This window comes from Cucurbita pepo, unplaced genomic scaffold (genome assembly GCF_002806865.2).
Source record: "Cucurbita pepo subsp. pepo cultivar mu-cu-16 unplaced genomic scaffold, ASM280686v2 Cp4.1_scaffold000134, whole genome shotgun sequence".
Classification (NCBI taxonomy): domain Eukaryota; kingdom Viridiplantae; phylum Streptophyta; class Magnoliopsida; order Cucurbitales; family Cucurbitaceae; genus Cucurbita; species Cucurbita pepo.
The window spans coordinates 57,730-75,262 of record NW_019646436.1 but is presented as its reverse complement, the minus strand read 5'-3'; the positions used below and the strand labels follow the sequence as shown (position 1 = coordinate 75,262).

The following is a 17,533-nucleotide window of genomic DNA, read 5'->3' as shown; positions in this document are numbered from 1 at the left end:
CCCTTATAAAAAAAATGTTTCGTTCCACCCTCCAACCGAGGTGGAATCTCACAGTGTATACGAAGGACGGTAGCGATTTGAAAGGAAGGTACAAGATGGGATTTGAGAGTGAAAAAAGGGCTATAAATTTGAGTGATGGGTTGTTTTTTTGGAACCCAAAAAACCGAGTTTTTGTAGGTACCCATTTGTCCTTTTCACTTTAAAGTTCTATCCTTTTACTCATTTCAATCTTTCATCTTCTCGAACACGCATTTCTCACACTCCCCTTTATCTCCCTCTTCCACCCTTTCTCTCTCTAATTCTCTCCATTTCTCTGCGTTTTGTGAAGAAAAAGAGGGCCAAAGAAGCAATTTTGTTTGAGGGGAACGTTGTCTGGCTCGAGGCCACTTAGAAACAATAAGTATCCTCGGACCAGGCTTCATTCCCCCCACAAATTTTGCTTCAATTCCGATGTTCTTCGTGGGGTTCTTCATTTTGTTCTTCTCGATCTAACAGGTAAAGTTCAAATCTTTTGTGTTCTTCAATCTTGGATTCACTTTTTTTTTAGTGAAAAACAAAATGGGTTTTTGAAAAAGATTGGATTTAGATAGAGATTCGGTTTGAGGCAGAAGCAGATTGGCGTAATGATGTTTATTTTGACTGTCTTTTTTAGATCTCTTTTCTGACGAATGAGTGAAAAAATCATCATTACATGAATCAATGTTGTGTGAAATAGAGAGAGAAAAAGATCTAAACTTTACATTCATGCCTTTCAGAATCTTCTTTGTCTCATTCTCATTCATATTGTTCTTCAAGTTCATTTTTTTTTTTTTTTTTTCATTTTAAAGATTCAAAGATTTTGCTTAGATCCTTGTCATTGAAGGAATTTTTGTGATAATTGAATAAGAATTAACTTGTTTTTTATTTTGAGACTTAATTTTGGTGTGAAATCCCACTTCGATTGTGGAGTAAACGAAACAGTGTGGAAATCTTTTTTTAGTAGACGCGTTCTAAAATTATTGAATGGAAGACGNGAAATCTTTTTTTAGTAGACGCGTTCTAAAATTATTGAATGGAAGACGGAAGGGAAAGCTCAGAGAGGACAATATCTGCTAGTGGTGGGCTTTGGTCGTTACAAATGATATCAGAGCTAGACACTGGGGCGATGTGTTAACGAGGAGGCTGAGCCACGAAGAGGGGTGGACATGAGACAATGTGCTAGCAAGGACGCTGGACCCCGAAGATGGGTGGATTTGGTGAGGTCCCACATCGATTAGAGAAAAAAATGAGTGTCAGCGAGGACACTGGGCCTCAGTGGAGGGTGGATTGTGAGATTCCACATCGGTTGGGACGCTGGGTCTCGACGGAGAGTGGATTGTGAGATCCCACATCGGTTGGGACGTTGGGCCTCGGAGGAGGGTGGATTGTGAGATCCCACATCGGTTGAGATGAGAACGAAACACCCTTTATAGTGTTATGGTGTGTAAATCTCTCCTTAAGAGACAGAGAAACACCCTTTACAAGGGTGTGAAAATCTCTCACTAACAGACAAGAGAACAATATTTACTAGCGATGAGCTTGTATCGTGGAAGTTTACCCTCTTAGAAAGCTAAGAAACAAGAAGGTGAGGAGGAGAGAGAGAGAGAGAGAAAGGGGAAGAGGGTGATGGGTGAGAACAGTGGAGTGTGTCTCATTGTGTCATCAAGTTTTGAAACTGAGACATTATGGCTTTTTCACATAAATGTTTACAATTACTGTCTTTTCTCTCTCTTCTTTTTTCTGTGAAATCTGAATCGTTTGTGTTAAATAAGAGAAGTCAACATCACCCATTACACACCATGCATACTCCCCAAGCTATGCTGTTGCTATCATTTGTGTTCTTCTTTTGCCTCACCTTCACCTTTTCACAACTAAAAATTAAACTTGATTGTGAGGGTGGGAGTGTTTTTGGATCCAACAACTCAATCAAGAATGTTTTGGTGAAGATACAAATAAGAATGTGCATCTCAAGAGCGAGTATACGTATCGTTATCCGCCTCACCGTTTTAAAACGCATCTGTTAGGGAGAAGTTTACACACCCTTGTCTGGAATGTTTTATTTTCCTCCTCAACCGATGTGGGATCTCACAGTACTAGAGTTGAATAAAAAGGTATGATATAACAGCCTTTTCGCTTCACGAGCATTTGAGATTTCCTGTAAACTCTCGTGATGTGGTAAAAGAGATTTCACTTGTAGATAAAAGCTCAAGCTCATTGCAAGCCGATATTGTTCTCTTTGTATTTTTTCCCAGCCTCTCAAGATTCTGAAACGAGTCCACTAAAGAGAGGTTTTCACACCTTTATAAGGAATGTTTTATTTTCCTCTCTAATTAATGCGGGATCTCACAACTATCTGCCATGAAAATGATCGAGGACTTTTCAATACAAGACTAAAAGACGACCGTATTATTGCACATCCTACCTAAACTATGGTAGGAAAGTGCCATCAACCTTGAAAAATGGAGATCCTAATCGAGAATCGAACTATCGACATTTAAGATAGTAATTAATGTTTACCATATATTACGATGTAGTCTAGGCCCTATGTTCACGGTTGCTATATTTGCAAATTATAGGGACGTTTTAGCAATTTTATTTATTTATTTATTTATCTTGAAAATGGTCTTTTCCACTTTAAAATCAATGGTTCTAAAAAAAAGATAAAAAAAAAATTATTTGATTTCTTGGATCCTTTTGAAAAGTGTTATATTATGGAACTGTTTTGAATCTTTCTCGTTATTCTCAATCACTAGAAGATCAATCCAATTGTGCTTTATAATTAAGTAAACAATCAACTTTATATTGAATAATTAAACGTCGGAATTTCTCGTAATTTCTTACGATATAGGAAAATGACCAAAATATCCTCATACTATCTTCACTTCTTCATAGTTGTTGTCGCTCATCGCCGACAAACACTACTATCTCACCGTCCATCATAATGTTTTATATACAAATTTGAAATTTGAGGACGGAGAAAACATTACGAAAGTATCGAAAACAACTCAATTTAGGTAGTTCACGAGAACTAAGAACACTCAAATCTTTGTTTCATTTCAATCGACACATCTAAAACAACGAGTGTTTATGTAAAACGACAGGCTTGTTCTTTCTAAGACACTTTAACAACCTTAAGACACATCTAAAACAACAGGCTTGTTCTTTCCAACCCACTTTAACAACCTTAAAACACATCTAAAACAACATGCTTGTTCTTTCTAAGACACTTTAACAACCTTAAAACACATCTAAAACAACATGCTTGTTCTTTCCAACGCACTTTAACAACCTTAAAACATGAAACTGATCAGTTTTACTTATCTAACAGAGCTGAATCCTTCAAATATTCAGCTTTAGTAATGCCTTCTCCAATTGGCTCCATTTCTGCTCTAGGGTTCCAACATATCCAACAGACATCCTAATCAATCCCGGAGAAATCCCCGCGAGCTCCTTCTCCTCGACGTTCATCTCGCTACTCGTGCTACTACCTATCGAAAATACGAACAAATAATTAAAATATGAACTCGTTAGGTTAGACTTTTGAGTTGATTGAATTGACTTGACTCTACCTGAGCACGACATGAGGGTCTCGAAGTAGCCCAAGCTTACAGCTAAGAGACCGAAATGAGTATGGTTTTGAAGGAGATTCATGAGTCTATTGGCTCGCTCTTCGGTCCCCATGTCGATGCATAGAACTCCGCCGTAGCCGTAGTCTTTGTTGGCTATGGAGCTTAGAAGATGGTGGTCAGGGTGATCTTTGAGGCCAGGGTATATGACTTTGAGGCCAAGATTCTTCATTCTTTGAGCAAAAACTAAAGCCCTGTGGGAGTGCTCTTTCATTCGGAGGGCTAAATGAGGGACTCTTTGAGAGAGTTCTGATGCAACTTTGGCGTTCATTGTTGGCCCAAGAAGCATTAGGGTGCCTTGGTGAAGGTCCATCATGGAATTCACTAATTTTTTCGACCCACAAACCGCACCTAAGAAGAACGGCGACGTGAGATCTCACAATTATGATTAGGTAAATAAAATTTTTCGAAATCATGTTTAGCGACTAAATAACATGTATTATACCGGCAATTATGTCGGCTCCGCCGCTGATGAACTTGGAGCAGCTATGAACCACGACGTCAGCACCGAGCCTCGTCGGTGAGATTATCATTGGCGAGAATGTATTATCGACCACCACTGTCACTCCCTTCTCATGCGCCATCCGACTGAGCTCGGGGACGTTTGCCACTGTCAGTGTCGGGTTTGCCACCGTCTCGAAATACAACACCTAGATTTAGAATAAAAATAAAAGATTAAATTTATCGTAGTCTATTTACTTATGACTTTGGGTTAATTTAGCATCTTAGGAGAGTTAGAACTTAGACGTAAAATAATCTATCAATAATAAATATTTATGAGCATAGACTCTTTCTATGACATTTTTCTTTATAAGGGCGTGGAAACTTCTTCTCCCACGCGTTTTAAATTTTTTGAGGGGAAGCCTGAAAGGAAAAGTTCAAATAGGACAATATCTGCTAGCGGTAGGTTTGAGTCGTTAGAAGTGATATCAGAGCTAGACACCAGGTGATGTACCAGTGAGGTGGCTGAGCCCCGAAGGAGGTGGACATGAGACGGTGTGCCAACAAGGACGTTGGACCGTGCATTGGTGGGTCCCACATCGATTGGAAAAGGGAACAAATGTCAGCGAGGATGTTGGACCCTCCTAAGCCGAAGCTTTTTAAAAACCTTGAGTAAAAGTCGAAAGAGGACAATATCGGCTAGTAGTGGACTTGGACCGTTACACAGTTAATTGATTTATTCGCCTAAAATATTAAGAAAAATAATCAAGTTTATGATTAATTACAATTTTGTTAGAAATTAAAAAAAAAAAAAAGAAAAAAAAAAAAGAAATTTATTCAAGGTGTACCTTCGTCTTGCCCTTCACCATGGCATCTCGAACCATGGCATGGTCCTTGACATCCACAAACGACGTCGTAATGTTGCAGACCCTCGGCAGGAAATGGGAGAGCAACGCATGAGTGCCGCCATAGAGCGTCCTGGATGCAACAATATGGCCACCGGAGCTGACAAGCTGCAGCAAAACAGATGAAACAGCCGCCATCCCACTGGACGTGCAATACGCCGCCTCAGTCCCTTCCAGCGCCGCCATCGCTCGTCCAAGGGCCATCACGGTCGGGTTGAAATGGCGGCTGTAGATGAAGAAGTCTTGTTCCAGACCCAACTCCCCTTCGAACATCTTACGCATCATCTCCGCTTCCATCACCGTGAACGTTATCGAGTTTTCGATTGATAGGTTCACACCGCCATGCTCTCCAAACTCCGGCCGGGCCGCTGCCAGAGAAGCAGCTGGATCCTCCTCCCCCTCCGGCCGCCATGTCACGGTCGGTGGCGGCGGTGGAGCTGTGGGCTTCAACTTCTTGTTCTTGTCCCACCACATTTTTACTTCAGCCATTGATAAGAGCTTTTTTCTTTGAAGGGTTTTGAATTTGTAGGGCTATTTATAGGGGAGAGGAGATTGTTAATTAGTTTAATTAATTTGATTAACTCAATAATTAAATTAATTGTTGATTAGGGATAAATTTTGACCATCACCCTTTTAGATGCCTTATTAATTTTGATATATATATATATATATATATATATATAAATCACGTTCAGCTAGATATATATATACACACACGTTTAGCTAATAAAGATAAATCTCTCCCTACTGCTATAGTAAATTTAATTTACTATAGTTAAAAGTATCTATTATTAATAGTAAATTAAATTTATTAAAAACATTCCACTTGCGTTGGTTTAAAAAGAAAATTATATTTGAAAATTAGATAGAGGCAGGTTATTAAATTTTAACCGAATTTAATAACAATTAATGTAATTAATTGAATTCATTAAACAAACTAATTAGATTTTAAAGTAAAAAAAGCTCACTATTTGACAAAAAGTTGAAAGTTCAAATGCTTATTTGATACTTTTAATTGTATTTGGGATAATCGGTCACTTCCGTGTAAGGTAGGACTGTTTGGATAATAATAGAATTGTTTGGAGCGTTAATGGTGCAACTAGTTCGTTTAATCCGTAACGGTCTAAACTTTCACATTTATAAACAACAAAATGTAACTCAACTATATAATTACTCATAAACCCGATACCAACTTTAAGTGTTTGAGCTCTAATTTTTGCTCGAGTCACCGCCACGTTGTTCCATATCCTAATTTTCGTCTAACAGTCCAACATATTTGAACGTTAAGAATAATTTTTAAAACATTATATTTTTTAAAATAAGGGATTAAATTTATAATTTAATCAAATTAAAAAATACTATACTATCATATTAAATTTATAATGTGAACCATTTGTAAGAGACTTATAATATTATGGCAAGTTGGTGTGAATGCATGTGGGATGAACAGTCTTTGGATATTAGGTGATGAGTTTGGTGAGTGCCAATCCTTGCTACATATAATATTTTAGTGCAATTCGTTGTATCGGTTACATTTAGTCGTTTTTGTTTCATTTACTTTTAAATTTTTGTCTAATAGATTCTATCGTGGTATAGTTTTTAAAATGAGAGACTTACTCGTACTGAAATGATCGTTTTAAGTCTAATAGCGAGAAGGTTGTCTCATCGGTCGATTGAGATTTGGAGAGTGTGTCCACAGAACGTTAAGCAACTCTTCAGTCTAGAATCCTTTCAGACCCTTTCAATTTGGTCCTTAGTTTTTGTTAACGACTTTTAGGTGTGTTCGAGAATGACAAAAGTGTTCTATGCTCAAGTTGAAACTCGAATGTTGCATTTTAGTAAGGTCTCGGAGTAGTTTCTCTTGTACTATTTTTCATATATCAAAACCTAATGAGTCGTTTAGTGTCTCAATTGTCGTGCCTTAGTCTTATTGTATAAAACTTTCATATCTCAAATCTCTATTAAGATTTTTTCAATCGAGACTCGTGTTATAATAGTCAAAACCCACCACTAGCAGATATTGTCTACTTTAGCTTGTTACATATCGCCATCAGCCTCACGGTTTTTAAAAAGCATCTATTAGGGGAGAGGTCTCCACGCCCTTATAAGATATGTTTTGTTCCCCTCTCCAATCGAGGTGGGATCTCACAATCCACCCGGGCCCAACATCGTTGTTGGCACACTGCCCGGTGACTAGCTCTAATACCATTGTAACGCCCCTAATTTTCTTATATCATATGTAACAGTCCAAGTTTACCACTAACAGATATTGTCCGTTTTAGCCCGTTTACGTATCGTCGTTGAGAGATCTACACACTCATATAAAATATGTTTCGTTCCTTAATTCAACCGAGGTGAGATCTCATAATTTACCCTCTACTTGATTGAAAGTAAAAGTATATCGAACTGGAATTAGTTACATGATGAAAAGACAAACAGAGGATTGTTGACAAGAATGTTTTTTTATTTAGTACCAAAGTGACAAGAATAGTTAAATTTCCAATTAATATTAATTTTGCATGGTCTTTTTATAATAATAATTCTGTTTTTTCCCTTGTTTATGAATATTGCAAATTAACCGAAAAAAATATATATCGCTTTAATTTGTCGTATTTAATTACAATTTGGTCCCTATAATTTTAAAATTTTCATTTTTAGTCCTATAGTTTGGTCAAATTCATGAACCTTGCATGTCCTATCATTTTGAAGACATGATACCTTTTCTATTTGTATGATATCGAGTGTATATTTTTCAATTTAGTTAAAATGAATATTCTCGATAGTTAAAATATTTTATACCTTCTTATAAGGTTGAAAATGTAACGGCCCAGATCCACCGCTAGCCGATGTTGTCTTCTTTCGGTTTTCCATTTTAGGTTTCCCCTCAAGACTTTAAAATGCGTACGCTAGAAGAAGGTTTCCACACCCTTTTAAAGGTTAGTTGGGAGGGTGTGAGACTGAAGATCTGAAGGTCACGTGTTCGATCCATGTTCATCGCACCTCAATCAAGTTGCATAACCTGACTATTCAATCTAAAATTAGTGATTATTCGGGAGGAGAACAAACCCGGAGAACGAACCACTCTTTAGAAGGGTGTGGAATTCATCCCTTCCCGTAACAGTGGATCTGGGTCGTGAACAAAACTATGCTTGTAAGTCGGATTATGAACTAAATTGAAACGTTATATCGTAATTAACCTTAATTAAACAAAATTAAACCAAACTTATTTAGTAATATAAAACAGCAAGAAAAGAAATTCAACAATTAATGCAACGAAAAATCATTCCTCAACCTTCTCCAAATACTTGTTCTTCTCTTCATCCACCATGAACGCAGTAACAGGATAAGATTTTCCAATCCCCATTGGAGTTTTAAAGCAAATCTTCTTCCCCTTAGGATCATCAATACTCATCTCCGAAATCGGAACCCACAAAAGTAGCTGCTTCGTCTTCACCCCCGTCATCTTCTTCATCTTCAACTTTTCCACGTACGCAGTCACCTCCGTCGCGTACGCAACTCTCGAGTTCGTCGTCTCGAAGAAATGCTCGTAGGGCTTCTTTTGTTTCATCCAAATGAACCCTGTCTCCTTCACAATCCCACATTCCTCGAGCTCCTGCAACGGCATCACGCCGCTCGGGAACCCTAGTTCCTTTAACAGCTCCACCGATTTTCGGTAGCATTCTTCGGGCCCGTAGGCAATTTCTGCTCCGGCTCGCTCGTCTTGTCGGGGATTGACCATCGCCATTGATGAGTGTCGAGAATTAATGAGAAGGGTTTGCAGGGTTTAGGGTTTTATATGTGTGTGGGGTGGTGGGTGGGTGGAGGTTGAGCTAAAATGGTTCTTTCTTTCTTCAAGGAGTTGTTGAACAACAAATTGGTGTTTTTTTTAAGTATTTAGGTTAAATGTTTACCTAATTAAACCAATATATGTTCTATAATAAAAATAATTATTGTATTTATCGGGATTGTTCGACAAATTAAAATTAAGGGGTTCGAAAAACTCGATAACTCGAAATTTTTTATCAATTCAACCCTATCAATTCAACCCGACTCATACGATTCGAGTTGGGTTATAATTTATTATATTAATACAATTAATTGTTCAATAATAATTATTTAATAATAACCCATTTATTTATTTAAAATTATACTTGCATTCATTTTTATTGACAAAAAAAAAAATTATTAAATTAGTATAATTAAGTATTTGGTGATTTTATTAATCAACAAATTTATAATTATATTAATAATAATCAATTGATTAATTATGATCACTTTAACAAATACATCAAAAAAAGGAAAGAATGTCTATTGGTACGAACCCTAGGTGGACTCATACCATTGTAGAGGTTCGTATTTTGTTCGAGGGCTTTAAAGATAGGGTCGAGCCAGGATGAAGGAGGTTATTTGCAACACACTTAGGGTTGACGGTTAAGGTTCGATCAAACATCCAAAATCAACGGCTTACAATATAGTTACACAAGAAACATGTACACCGGAAAGCAGCAGAATTTGGCGCGTCGAAATTTGTCCGTTTGTCCATGTCAGCAGCATCGAACCCGTGTGCTCGCACCCCTTGGTTGAACCCCAAACCAGCGGAATTTTTCTCGCCGCCTCCCCTGTTTTCCCTCCGTTCCTTATAATCTCTCAAATTTTGGCTTCATTCTTACAATCGAATCAAGCTTCAATTCATCACAATCTCGAAATTTCAATGTGCAGGTCGACGGATTACCGGAATCTCGGCGGCGATCGCCTCAAAATCAAGGCATTCTTTGTTCGATTTTCGCATCTGGAAGCCCTAGATCCACCACCGGAGTCGCTCACTCTGTTCTTCCTCCCTCGCATTGACGAGGCCAGCCTTGAAATCGATGGGCTTAAGATCCGGCCGGACTCGCCAGCGTTTGTCTCTCTTCATCGAGTCCTCTTGCGGTCGTCGAGGATGAGGAAGGATGTGGTGTTCGGGAGTAGAGAGCGAGTTCGAGCGAGCGAAGGCGCGCAGTTCGTGGTGTGCTTGAGGGAGAAGAAAGTCGTGCAAGGTGTTTTCAGGAAGAGCGACGATGGAGAGTGGAGAATGGACTGTAAATGCGCGCTTGAATCTAGTATCGCCGGAGCGGCGGGCGCGAGGGCGGAGGTTTGCGTGGATCTCGAAGGAGAGGTGGCGATGTTTGAGAAGGTGGTTCTGGAAGTGAGAAGGAGGAAGAAGAGAGGGTTCTGTGGACTGGAGGAGATTCCGGAGGGACGAGAAGTGGATGGTGATTGCGATGGATGTGGTTGTTGTTGTGGAGAGGACGGAGAGGGCGACGGCGGTGAAGACGGCGGAGAGAATGGGGTGGAGATGGAAGTAGAGGGGGACCAATGGGCCGTGGATTTGGGCATTTGGGCCGTGTGTTTCGGAGTTGGATCCTTAGTCTTGTGGGCCGCTCAATCCAAAACACTGAGACGCAAACGAATTTTTTGAAGCATTCGCAATTTTTTTTTTTTTTTTTTAAAGTTAAATAATTATAGAAAATGCCACTCAATTTTGTATATTTTGTGTAAATATCTCAACAATGCTCTTAAAATAATAAAAATAAATACGTTTACCTTACAAATAATTAATTAAAAAATTTAAAAGTAATCTTATATTAATCTTTGAAAAAAAATAAAATAACAATGCTCGTAAACTTTTCCGACATTGCCCTTTTTCGGCTTACCCTTTTGGAGTCTCCGTTAATGTTTTTACAACACGTGTGTTAGTATCTCATAATCCATCCTCTTTCAGGTTTTTTTAGACTTTCCTTTTCCGACTTTCCCTCAAAAATTTTAAAATCAGTTTGTTAGAGAGAGGTTTTCACACCCTTGTAAAAGATTCTTTTGTTCTCCTCTCCAATGGGATTTCACAATTCAGCCCTCCTCTCTCGAGGCCCTACGTCTTCGCTAACACTTGTTCTCTTCTCCAATCGATGTGGGACCTCTCAATCCACCCTCGTTCGAGGCCTAGCGTCCTTGCTGGCACACTGCCTCATGTCCACCCCCTTTAAGGATCAACCTCATTGCTGGCACGCTAGCACTCGTTCTCTTCTCCAATCGATGTGGGACTTCCCAATCCACCCCCTTTCGGGGCCTAGCGTCCTTGCTTGGACACTGCCCTCTTCGAGGTTCAACCTCCTCGCTGGCACATCGCTCGGTGTCTGGCTCTAATACCAACTATAACAATCCAAACCCATCACTAGTAAATATTTTTCTACTTGGGTTTTTTTTTTTCGGACTTCCGCTCAAAGTTTTTAAAACGCGTCTGTTAGGGAGAAATTTTCACAAAAAGACGCTCGGCCCTCTCACTTCAATTTTGAAACATTTTCCACACAAAACAAGACCTATTTTGCAGTAGTTTAATCAAATTTCTAGCTTAAAGAAGGCCTATTTTGTGGTACTCCCATGAATACAAGAACAGCATCCAATACACCAGAGAGAGAGAACCCAGAAAAAAACGCCCCATAGTCATCCAAGTGATGTAGTTTACAGCGGTGGCCGGAGGCATATACAGCCAGTGGCCCCAATCAGAACAGCCATGTTCATAACTTTGATCCACTCATGCTGTGGAAACGCCTTGATAGCTAGCCATACAAGAAACAACCAATTTATATCATCTATCTGTCACGCCATATCAAATCAACCAATATTTATTAATTTATGTATTATCGACATAAAAATCTTTAAAGTTTAAAGATAAAACGAAATAAATACTAATACGGTTCGAAGACTAAATCATCGTTCCAACCCTCAATAACACGACGATAGCAGAAAGAAAGAGCAACAAAGGCAACACCATAGTTAAAACAAAAGTAGTATTAAAAACTTCCCTCATCTCTCGTGAGCAGCAGAATCAAGTTCAAAATTGGTTCATTCTCCTTTCTCGTGTAGATCATAACCTCTCCACCACACCAGTTTCCAAGACACCTTCCTGTGGATCAAATCATTTTCAAACCTTTAGTTAATGTTCTAAAATTCTGATACAAAGTTCATCATATGATTCATGTTTCGTTTCTATTCGAATTTCGGCATATCCCTGCTTAGGTTGCTTTTTCATGACCGTCATCTCTGTCTCTCCTTCTACCTGTTGAAGGCTCGAATTCCATCGATTCATGATCATTTATTCGGTCGATATTTCTACTACATTCATGAGGTACATACATAGCCCAACAACAGTATGCAAAGCGTGTTGTTGGCTAGAGATTCAATAACGTTTTATAAGGATCTTTTCGAATCGACGACTTTAAAGGACTTAGTTGGATATAGAATGCAAAGAATAGCAGTCAGTCAGTGGTTTAGAGAAAAAAAATGAAAAGAAAAGTTACCATTCTGCAAGCAAGAGTTTGCCAAGAAAGAAAAGAGAATTTGCAAATCCAAAGGAAAAAGGAAGGCTTCAAAAAGCAGGAGCTTTCTTCTTTGACATCCACCTCTTCTTCGCACTCTCTATTGCTTCCTCTCTCATTCTTGACAGTTCACAAAGGCACTGATGGTACTGCAAGTCAATGGCATCAATCTCCATCTTCAGTTCATCTTGGTGATCTCTTTCTTCCAGAGAAAGACTTGAAAAGTTCGACGAACTCATTTCTTTCGACATTCCCGAGCAGGAGGAGATTAGAGATGGGTTTGCAAAATCGATCATCGTCGAAATAGATCCAACAGCATCGAAATCCATTGTTCCTTTTCCTGTGCTGTAATCTGAGATAGTTGAGTGATTGAAGTCGAGTGATGCACACGAAATGATCGACTGCAGGTTTTCTTGATCTTCCACCTTGGTGAAATGCGTCCGGTTGTTCCCTGCACCACCCACCATGGGAGATGATAGTACCATCTCAGAGAAGAAAGGAGGAATGAAGGTCTTGTCCTCTTGAGTTTCACTTTCAGAAGAACTGTGTGTAGTGTTTTGTCCGTGATAATAGTTTGGACATGGTTTCGAGTCGGGAACAAACTTGGCAATTAATTCATCGATTAATTTCGCTATGACAGTCGCGTCTTCATTCGACAGTTCGAGTTGTTCAACCATCTCCAAAGCAATAGCCAATGAAGTATCAGAGTCGAGATAGAAGGCAAAATGGATATTCTTAGATTTACCTATATGAAAAGAGATGTTCGAGTTATCATGAAGAATATAAACACATTCACTATAGAATAAACACCTTAAGGAGATTAAGAAAGAATCGAGCGAAAGTTACCGCATAGTTCAGCAATGCGCAAATGGAACGAAATTGTATTATGATCAGTCATGTCCCCTTTCAGCGTCAATTCATTAGTCTCGGTGAGCCTCTGAAGTTCGAGAGTTGAAAACTGAGAAATGTCGTTATCGCTTTTGACAGATGAGACCACTGAGCCTGAGAATTTGCTGCAGTTATGGTCTGTGTCCATTGAATGAGAAGCTAGCACAGGAGGATTTTCAGATTTGAACTGCTCATTCGATAACCTTAAAGGTTCAAAACTATGCTCCTTGGGACTTTCAGTTGCAAGGAATGGATCTTTCAAGAGTTCACTTGCAGGTAGTCTCATGGGTGCTGGAACCAGACACTTCTCTATGAACTGCTTAACTTGGGGATCCAGCACTTTTTCGAGGGAAGCAGGCTTTATACCCTGCAAGAAAGAAGAAATGATTTCAGGACCTCCATTTGATAGTGTAACCGCTCAAGTCCATCGCAAGCCGATATTGTTCTTTTTGGAATTTCCATTTCGGGCTTCCCCTCAAAGTTTTTAAAACACGTCTGCTAGGGGAAAGTTTTCACACCCTTATAAGGAATGCTTCGTTCCCCTCTCCAACCGATGTGGGATCTCAGAATCCACCCCCCTTGAGGACCTAGCATCCTCGCTGGCACACCGTCCGGTGTCTGGCTCTGATACCATTTGTAACAGCCCAAGCCCACCGCAAGCAAATATTGTCCTCTTTGGACTTTCCCTTTCAGACTTCCCCTCAAGGTTTTTAAAACGTGTAGGCTAGGGAAAGGTTTCCACACCCTTATAAGGAATGCTTCGTTCCCCTCTCCAACCGATGTGGATCTCACAATCCACCCCCTTGAGGGCCCAATGTCCTCGTTGGCACACCGTTCGATGTCTAGCTATGATACCATTTGTAACAGCCCAAGCCCACCGCAAGCAAATATTGTTCTCTTTAGGCTTTCCCTCAAGATTTTTAAAACGCATCTGCTAAGGAGAGGTTTCACACCCTTCTAAGGAATGCTTCGTTTCCCTCTCCAACCGATGTGAGATCTCACAAATAGAAACATTTAACGGACATAATCTGGTAGAAGTAAATCATTTACTTACCGAAGTAACCTTCTTGAATATTTGGGCAGAATTTTTGCACTCACTATATGGATATTCACAAGTCACAATTTCCAACATGCACATGCCAAAAGAATAGATATCAACAAGCTCATTATACTCCTCATCATAAAGTTCTGGAGCCATGAACTCTGGAGTGCCTGAATAATAATCACATCTCAAATATCAGATGAATCCTAGAGTTCTATCCCCACAACAAAAAGAAATCGAGCTAGAAAACGAAATTATTACCAATTACACTTCGAGCAGTAGGCTGCTGCATGACAATCGCCAAACCGAGATCTCCAATTTTAACATCTCCCGTATTTCCATTGACAAATATATTATCACATTTCAAATCCCTATGAATAATTGGAGGGTTGTGACCATGTAAATACGTCAAACCTCGCAGAATCTGCCTCGCCCAATTCTTGAAGGCTTTCAAGTCAACTTTCCTATGCTTCCTTCGATATCTAAATTGCAAACAATACCATAAACGAATAAACAACTCGTTGAATGCAGTAAAATGATTCCAAAAACAAAAAGAAGACTACTCTTAGGAACTTACTGCCTCAAACTCCCAGAAGTGAACAATTCTGTAATCATGTTGATAGTCTTGTTCTTATCATCAACCCAATAGCAATAGAATTTGATTATATTTTCATGTTTCAACGACTTCAGCAGATGAACCTCAGAATATAATCTCTGAAGCTGTTCTGGTGACTGCAAAACATCTTCAATGTCAACTTGGCTCCAAGCAACTTCGATTCCACCGACTTCGTCGAATGCTCTGTATCTGATGACAACAAAAAGAGCCCTCAAGTCAAGTAACACACCCAAAACATCCATTACACCCACAAAAACCATCTCACAATAATGAAGAAACTAGAAAAGAAAAGGTAATAAAAGAACAGAGATTGATAGACATCAGAAACATACACTGTCTTGAATGCCCCTTTACCCAAAATCTCATCGTACTGAAAAATAAAAGAAGTCTAAATGAGGATTAAATCACAAAGCCAAATAGAATGAACTACAAAAGGTAAAGAACACATCTGAAACATTAGTCGATCATGAACTATTGGCGATAAAACTACTAATCCACAATTACAAGTTTGGTAATTATGCCCAAATTGAAAGCAATTCAATCCCTAAATTCAGATGATTCGTATATTAAAATTAAAAATTAACCAAAACAGTGAAGGAAACAATGTCAAAAATAGAAAATTGATATAAGGAATGGGGTTTTTCTAAAAAAGAACTGTTGTATCCCAGTCGCTAGGGCAATAAGAATATGCAAACGAAATCTAAGATGAGAATTAAAAAGAAATACCCGAATGTATCGTCCTGTTGGATCCTTCTCTACAATCTCACGATCATCAGCCTCGGAGTTCCCAGACATCAAATCCGAACCGCAACTCATCGTAAATCAGAAAGACGAAGAAAAAGAAACAGAAATCGAGAAAAAGAGAAGGCGATAAAATCCAGAACGCAAACAGCAGATAGTCAGATAACGACGATCAAACGAGAAAGGTGTTCAGAGAAGGCCTCGGAAGCCACATCAAATGCAGACAGAGAAAGAAATTGGCGACCCATAAACAATTTCATCGCAGATAGCAATTGAAGACTAGAAATTCGAGGAACGGAACTCCTCCACATGAAGATAATCAATCGAAACCCAAGCTCGACCATTTAAGCATCCGCATAACTCCTGTTTTCCCCAAACCCAAATCAAAATGAAACCCTAAATTGGATTGTGAGAGTAGAAATTACGCGATTGAAAAGGAGAACCCAACTCAGAGATGGAATACGATTCGTTGAATCGTTGAAAGTCCTCGTTCTGTTCTGTCCCGATTAAACTGTACAAAAGGAAAACACTGAATTTAGCTCCGCCACCGTCCGTTTAGCTTTCGATTGACTCTATTTTTACGATTACCAGATAGTTGATAAACATCATTGTTTTTCTTTTCTTTTATATATATATATATTTCCCTTCTTTTTTTAGGTGAAAGAATATACTTATCTTTTTACCTTTTAAAATTAGAATGATTTAAGAATTATTTTTGTTAATCTATTAATTATCTTTACCCGCTCTAATCTGATTCAATAAATATTCGTTTTTTCATAGGCTAGGTTCAACCTCTGTTTTATGTGTTACAAGCTGACTCGAGTGAGAAAGAATCATTTGGAGATTTGAGAGTGAATGTTTTCAAGGTTGAAGTGGAGTATGAGGTTGTCGTTAAATAACACTTAATTAATAATTTCTTTGAATATTTTATTTATTATTTTAATTTCATAACTTATCGTAGTGGGCATTTGAACGGTGACCGGTGACTGAGAGTTACTTCTCAATCATTGCTGTCATTTGAAGGATAGTGGGAAATTACCAAACTTGCCAAATTCTTTTATTTGATCTTAAGAGATTCTAGTCTTTTCTCTCGATTCATTCTAGTCTTTGATTTAAACGTTTTTGCTTTAAAATTTGATTGTTAGGCTGAGAATTAGGGTTGTATTATCTATCATATTATAATAATTAGTTATGGAATATATTTTATCCGTGTTCAGTTAATATTTTATCCTAGGATTTGGTTGGTATTTTATTTTATGTTATGATTAGGATTTTGTTAGTAGTATATTTTATCCGATTTGGTTAATATTATATTTTATTTTATTTTCAAGATTTAGTGAGTGGAATATTTTTTTAGGTATTAATCGATAGTTTGTATCTTATTTAAACATTAATGAAGATTACACTTCCGATCCCACCTCTCTCATTCTTAACATATCACTACTTCGGTTATGATTTCTTTACTTTTATTACTTCTATTAAAATAAAAAGGCTAAATTATATAAAATAAAATAAATCTCTCATGAGTTAACACGGTCAGAGTCCTACTACATATAAAGAAAGATATATTGAGAATTTTGGTCATATTTTCGAGAACAATAGGTGAAACGAAAGAAATAAAACATGAGTGTTACTAAATTTATAGAGATAATCAAGAATTAGTTGATTGTTTTTGCGGTTCAAATTAGTTTAAGGTTTTCCATGATCGAAAATGATATTTCTTTATTGGTCGTTTTTGTATTCAGTTATTTATCATTTTAAAAAAGTCGTTTTTGTATTCAGTTATTTATCATTTTAAAAAAGAGCTTTTAAAATTGCGTGGTATCTGACCGTTTGAGTCCTATCTATTGGTTGAGAAAATTGGTGCAAGAATTGGACGAATTTATAAGAAAAATAAGAGTATT

At 38.2% G+C, this 17,533-nt stretch overlaps 4 protein-coding genes across 4 annotated transcripts; 1 reads left to right on the top strand and 3 right to left on the bottom strand.

The window, feature by feature from the left end:
* Positions 1-3,357: 3,357 nt before the first annotated feature.
* LOC111783976 (methionine gamma-lyase-like) lies at positions 3,358-5,479 on the bottom strand. The gene is made up of 4 exons (XM_023664797.1): positions 4,934-5,479; positions 4,090-4,294; positions 3,588-3,995; positions 3,358-3,506 (listed from the first exon to the last, which is right to left on the bottom strand). Exons 1-4 carry the CDS (start codon positions 5,477-5,479, stop codon positions 3,358-3,360), a joined length of 1,308 nt encoding a protein of 435 aa, XP_023520565.1.
* A 2,679-nt stretch (positions 5,480-8,158) lies between these two features.
* On the bottom strand, positions 8,159-8,747 carry LOC111783942. Its single transcript, XM_023664765.1, has one exon. The coding sequence runs from the start codon at positions 8,733-8,735 to the stop codon at positions 8,271-8,273; it is 465 nt and encodes a 154-aa protein (XP_023520533.1). The 5' UTR covers positions 8,736-8,747; the 3' UTR covers positions 8,159-8,270.
* A 603-nt stretch (positions 8,748-9,350) lies between these two features.
* LOC111783941 lies at positions 9,351-10,566 on the top strand. Its single transcript, XM_023664764.1, has one exon. The coding sequence runs from the start codon at positions 9,702-9,704 to the stop codon at positions 10,446-10,448; it is 747 nt and encodes a 248-aa protein (XP_023520532.1). The 5' UTR covers positions 9,351-9,701; the 3' UTR covers positions 10,449-10,566.
* A 1,636-nt stretch (positions 10,567-12,202) lies between these two features.
* LOC111783939 (serine/threonine-protein kinase WNK8-like) lies at positions 12,203-16,227 on the bottom strand. The gene is made up of 7 exons (XM_023664763.1): positions 15,615-16,227; positions 15,221-15,258; positions 14,850-15,077; positions 14,534-14,754; positions 14,285-14,442; positions 13,189-13,597; positions 12,203-13,087 (listed from the first exon to the last, which is right to left on the bottom strand). The coding sequence occupies exons 1-7, from the start codon at positions 15,702-15,704 to the stop codon at positions 12,393-12,395; spliced, it is 1,839 nt and encodes a 612-aa protein (XP_023520531.1). The 5' UTR covers positions 15,705-16,227; the 3' UTR covers positions 12,203-12,392.
* Positions 16,228-17,533: the final 1,306 nt, after the last annotated feature.

Excerpts from the sequence above, each read along its gene's own strand:
- LOC111783976 (XM_023664797.1), bottom strand. The coding sequence starts at position 5,479 with ATGGCTGAAGTAAAAATGTGGTGGGACAAGAACAAGAAGTTGAAGCCC. Across the intron at positions 4,295-4,933 it reads TGGTGAAGGGCAAGACGAAG|GTGTTGTATTTCGAGACGGT; the intron begins GTACACCTTGAA and ends TTCTAAATCTAG. Across the intron at positions 3,507-3,587 it reads GACCCTCATGTCGTGCTCAG|GTAGTAGCACGAGTAGCGAG; the intron begins GTAGAGTCAAGT and ends TATTTTCGATAG.
- LOC111783942 (XM_023664765.1), bottom strand. The coding sequence starts at position 8,735 with ATGGCGATGGTCAATCCCCGACAAGACGAGCGAGCCGGAGCAGAAATT.
- LOC111783941 (XM_023664764.1), top strand. The coding sequence starts at position 9,702 with ATGTGCAGGTCGACGGATTACCGGAATCTCGGCGGCGATCGCCTCAAA.
- LOC111783939 (XM_023664763.1), bottom strand. The coding sequence starts at position 15,704 with ATGAGTTGCGGTTCGGATTTGATGTCTGGGAACTCCGAGGCTGATGAT. Across the intron at positions 14,755-14,849 it reads ACTTCTGGGAGTTTGAGGCA|ATATCGAAGGAAGCATAGGA; the intron begins GTAAGTTCCTAA and ends TTTGCAATTTAG. Across the intron at positions 14,443-14,533 it reads TACTGCTCGAAGTGTAATTG|GCACTCCAGAGTTCATGGCT; the intron begins GTAATAATTTCG and ends ATTATTATTCAG.